This window comes from Galleria mellonella, unplaced genomic scaffold, assembly GCF_026898425.1.
Source record: "Galleria mellonella isolate WM207_F2 unplaced genomic scaffold, CSIRO_AGI_GalMel_v1 utg56, whole genome shotgun sequence".
NCBI lineage: Eukaryota > Metazoa > Arthropoda > Insecta > Lepidoptera > Pyralidae > Galleria > Galleria mellonella.
In genome coordinates this window covers 1871200-1876450 of record NW_026442117.1, presented here as the reverse complement: position 1 = coordinate 1876450, position 5251 = coordinate 1871200, and the positions used below count along the sequence as shown (strand labels likewise).

General features: G+C 35.5%; 1 protein-coding gene across 1 annotated transcript; it reads left to right on the top strand.

Annotated features, from left to right (window-relative positions):
- The first annotated feature begins 1071 nt into the window (after positions 1–1071).
- On the top strand, positions 1072–4174 carry LOC113512386 (acylglycerol kinase, mitochondrial). The gene is made up of 3 exons (XM_026896265.3): positions 1072–1435; positions 1700–1998; positions 3326–4174. Exons 1-3 carry the CDS (start codon positions 1326–1328, stop codon positions 4165–4167), a joined length of 1251 nt encoding a protein of 416 aa, XP_026752066.2. The 5' UTR covers positions 1072–1325; the 3' UTR covers positions 4168–4174.
- Positions 4175–5251: the final 1077 nt, after the last annotated feature.

The window sequence follows — 5251 nt, the reverse complement described above, 5'->3', positions numbered from 1 at the left end:
TGGATAAAGTGTTATGGAGACACATATTAAGCACCTCTTACACGATATGAATAATAGTTGTTATAGTATTAATATTATTTAATAGTAAATAGTGCCAACCTTTGTTAAATACTTAAAAGCTATTCTGTAGAACTTCAGGAATTGTATTTTATAATTCCTCTAGATTTCTAACAGATTTTCGTAAAGTCTTCCAACAGGAGTTTTGAGAAAAACTGAAAGTTCGTCAGACAAAACATATTCAGATTTGTTACTTTTCCAGTTATTATGCACTAATTTATGGTGATCACTCTATAATGAAAAGATCTCTTCATTTTTATCGGACTTATCAGAATCGGATTCAGGTTATTCATTGTTTTGCAAATTCATTTTCATTAAATCTTTAATATTCAATACAGCATTCGATGCTGTATCGAAAGCTAAAATTAAGCTATCACGTCATTGAAGTGCATCTTTTTAAACGGTGGATCTAAAATACTTGCGATAGCAAAAGTAGTCATATGTTCTACTGGACCCATTCTTTTATTTATTTAATTAATAGCAAATTTCTGCACCTCTTTCGCTACGGGATCTTTTATAACAGCTGAAGTTATTTTAAAGAGCAATTTTAATAATTTGCGTATTCAAATTCATCGATTGAAAAACATCGATATATATTCAGTGCTGAAGTATTACGAATACATGGGTTCAATATGATGCATCGTTTCTATACATCGAGTGTTTAAAATACATCGATGTATATCGTCCATCACTAAATGGCGGAAAATCATCACCCTACCGTGGAAGCCGTTTCAAAAAAGGAGGAGGAGGATTCTCGAATGTTTCCATCTCAAATGTTTAATTATCAGTTATATTTAAAAAATATTCTGCCTATGAACTAAAATCATTAATCATAGAATATGATACTTATAAATCTATCATTAAAAAGTATGTACCTAAATATTTTACTAAGAAAATTTTTTATATGCCTTTTTGCTATCAATATCCAAATTTTCAGTGATAGCTTAATAACTTACTACACGATTAATGTTTTAGTTTGTAAGCAGATCACTTTTTATGTGCGATATCGTCACATTTCATCAAGCTAAAATTATGATAGCTTTTAAAAAAAATTGCTAATTAATGTAATCATGTACCCTAAGTTCGTCTCTGTATTTGTATTAGTGTGAATGTGTATATAGAGTTTGAGTTTTGGCGTGCCTTTTAGTCCCTCATGCATAGCTCTTTTATTATTATACTGTATTCGAACCATAGATCAAGCATAGTACATTTTGAACAGCTGATGTAACCTAAAAATATTTATTTACAATATAATTAAATTTCATAAAATGGACAAAATTGCTAAATTTTCTAAAACAATACGTAATAATTGGAAGAAGTCAGTGTTTGGTGTGATCGCATTATATTATGGTGGCACAAAAGTTAAGGAAAAATATCAGTAAGTACTATTTTAATTTTTACCAAAATTTCATATCACTTTACGTATACTTTTAATTGTACTCTCCATCCAGTACAGATCCTGATTTTCAAGATATAGGCCGTAAATTAGTTTGTATTCCATATTTCCCACAAATTACAATATTTTCAGTCAAAAAATTTAACTTCTATTAACATTATTGTTTCAATTGTAATTAAATAATTATTAAATAAATTAAACACAATTATTCTTGTATTATATTAAAATTATCTATTTTCCTTACAGGATCAATGTTTTAATGAGAGCGGCGTGTAAAGAAGCCGCAGTGTATGGCGACGCATTGATTCCAATGGACAGGAACCCAACAACCATCACCGTGATACTTAATCCTGTCGCAAACAAGAGGAAGGCAAAACAGGAGTTTGAAAAGTACTGTGAACCACTACTTCATTTGGCTGGATTACAAGTGAATGTTATACAGACAGCATCTGAGGGAAATGCTAAGGAAATAGTGGAGACACTGCATGGTACAGAGGCGATCATTGTGGCTGGAGGCGATGGGACACTATCCGAAACAGTTACAGGTATACAACTTATACAATGTATTTTGTTCCTTAATTATATTCTAAATTAATATTACAAAGAAAAATATTTGTTTTTTTTTTTTTCAAAAAGGAGGTATTTTTTTATGTTTGTTACCTCATAACTTCATCAGTTGTAAACCAATTTGGAAATTTCTTTTTTTATCTGAAAGGGTATATTCTCACAGATTGGTCCCATAGAAATTTAATCAAAATCAGTTCAGTAGTTTAGTTTTTAAATGAAAGTAACTGATTTTGACATAATTGAAGTAGGTTTTTGTGGAACTCAAACTTTAAGTTATTTATGGTCTCAAAAAATGTTTTAAGAATTTTTATATTATAATCTATATTATCAGCAAGTAACATGGACTATAAAGAATACATCCAAGTTGAGATTATAAGCAAACTGATTTATTTATCTTCTACTCTCAGTAACTTTGACTTTGTACAAAAGTCGATTGCTTGTGTACCTTTGTCCCATTCGTGTTTCTACCATGAAGCAGTTGTGTTTGCATGACTGTGTTTCGGTTTGAAGGGTGGGATATGGCATGAATTTACAGGGTACAGAGGAATAACACCCGAGTCCTCAGGAATGGCAACGCAAGGGGGGGTTTCATGGGTGAAACAGTATACCCTGTTATGTCCATGGTACTGCTCATGTCTATAGGTGATGGTTACCACTTTTCATCAAGTGCGCCGTCAGCTTGTTTGCCATTCTAAGTTGTATAAAAAAAAAAACAAATATCAACTGTCATTAGACATCTCTAATAAATACATAACAGGCTGTATTATATATTTTTTTTAATGAAAGATCTGTTCTCACACTGCCATAGTGGGTCACTAATACTATCACAGACATTAGGGTTCTATCACTGATATTCTTTACTCCAAGTCAATGACTTCACCTATTAGCAATTGGAACATTGCTGAATGAGCATTCCATATTCTTATTTTTCTAAACATACTTTTTTTTTTATACAACTTAAAATGGCAAACAAGCTGACAGTCCACCTGATGAAAAGTGGTAACCGTCGCCTATTGACATGAGCAGTACCATGGACATAACAGAGTATACTGTTTCGCCCATGATACCCCCATGCGTTGCCATTCCTGAGGACTCAGGTGTTATTCCTCTGTACCCAGTAAATTCACGCCATATCCCACCCTTCAAACCGAAATACAGCCATGCAAACACAACTACTTAATGGTTGAAACACGAATGGGACAGAGGTACCCAAGTAATCGATTTTTGTACAAAGTCTCCCTCTGGTATTAATTCTTCTGCAAGTAATCGATTACATCAGTTTTGTTTAATAATAATATTTTACAGGTCTTCTTCGACGGAATGATGGTGCGAACCAGTTTCCACTCGGTATATTACCTCTTGGCCGCACCAATACATTTGGCAACAGCCTATTTCCAGGAGGTCAAGGTGTCGAAAAAGTTAAACAACTTATTGACGCATCCATGGCTATTATCGAAGGAAACACAACATGGAAAGATGCTATGAAAATAGAACCCATTCCGAAAGAAGATGAAGTACCAAACCGCCCAATATATGCCATGTCCTCAATAGAATGTGGAGCATTTAGAGATACATTAGCAAAAAGAGACAAATACTGGTTCTGTGGTCCGTTAAGAGAGTATGCTTCATTTTTGTTCAACGGTTACAAGGAATCTCTGACATGGCATTGCAGTGGCACAATCCGGTACACACCACCCTGTATCGGCTGCAGCAATTGCATACAGAAGAAGCCAGAAATCAAGAGGAAGTGGTCCCTTTTCTTTCCCAGTACGCAAGCAGCACCGCAATCAGATCAAACAAAACAATTAAACCCTGAATGTACCACTACACAGGAATTGTGTTACAAAACGTGCGACTTAAAAATACAGACTGAAAACAAAGAAAATCAAATACCCGCTATCAATATACTGGTAGGTAAGAATACATATTCCTACACAGAGTTTGTGGCAGAAGGTTGGAACCGTTTGAAAAAGAAAAGATGTGAAGCACACACCATTCCTGTACGGACAGTGGAATTGATTCCCAAGGATACAGCGAATGAAGTTATGCTAGAAATAGACAAGGAGGAGTTTGAAGTTAAACCTGTTAAGATAACTCTGTTGCCGAAAGTGATTAAATTGTTCTGTAAACCACAATTAAATGTTTAAAACTGTTGTCTTTGTTGTTGTCTTCTTATGCTATCTTTACCTTAGATCCTTTCGCGCAGATAAATTATACTATCCTACTGGTGGAGAAGGAATTATAACGGCATCGCATGGCCCCATTGCTGGCAATATGCTGGGCGTGAAGAGATTAGTAATGGGGTCTAATTTTCCCATTACTAGCAATACATCCTATCAGGTCGACCTCCACGCGGATTCCCATGCGAACAATCGTGGTTATTCCAGTGGAATTTGTCACGATGGGCTAACAGACCTGCTTTCATCGTCACCTATCATCCCTCACATGTGCTCCGCCAGCGTATACCTAAAGCGCAATTAAGAAAGCAATATACATACATACATATCTGTCACGCCTGCCTCCCATTAGGGTAGGCAGAAACAATGGAACGCCAAATGCTTTGATTCAAACAAACCTCTTTCGCTTCTTCCACATTCATCAATCTTGTCATACACGCTCGCCGGTTACGGGTACTTTTAATTTGGCCCTTCTTCAGCACGTCGCCTATTTGGTCGACATACGTCCGTCTAGGGCGGCCCCTACCGACATCTCCATTCATTCTTGCTCGATAAATCTCTCGTAATTCTTCTTTCATCCATCCTCTCCCAATGACCAAACCAACGCAACATTCCTTTTTCGATTTTTGTCACTACATCGTCTTAAGAAAGCAATATATCCTATCAAATTGACCACCATGCGGTCCTCCAGAAACCTTCATGATTAATTCCTGGTGAATTCGTCATGATGGGTCATCTGACCTGTTTTATCATCACCTATTATCCCTTAATGCTTACTGGTGTTCTGTCAGCGTATAGCGATAGCGCAGGCGGCCATGAGTGAAGGGTCTCATTCTTTATTTATTATTTAAAAATTATTGCTTTATCAACTTCACTACATTGCTAACTTCAGCTTACAAGCTGAAGTTAGTAATCATAGCGCTTAGCGACGCGCGCGCATAGCTTACTATTCATATTCGAATACTTTCTATACCATGTTTTTATAATATTTCAGTCTTATGGACATAAGCCTTCGTTCCCCATTCATTGGTCCGATTTTGGTATAGCCAAAAAC

Bases quoted from the DNA above. Each gene is read 5' to 3' on its own strand.
- LOC113512386 (XM_026896265.3), top strand. From the start codon at position 1,326: ATGGACAAAATTGCTAAATTTTCTAAAACAATACGTAATAATTGGAAG. The intron at 1,436-1,699 runs GTAAGTACTATT...TTTTCCTTACAG, and splicing joins AAAGTTAAGGAAAAATATCA to GATCAATGTTTTAATGAGAG. The intron at 1,999-3,325 runs GTATACAACTTA...AATATTTTACAG, and splicing joins ACTATCCGAAACAGTTACAG to GTCTTCTTCGACGGAATGAT.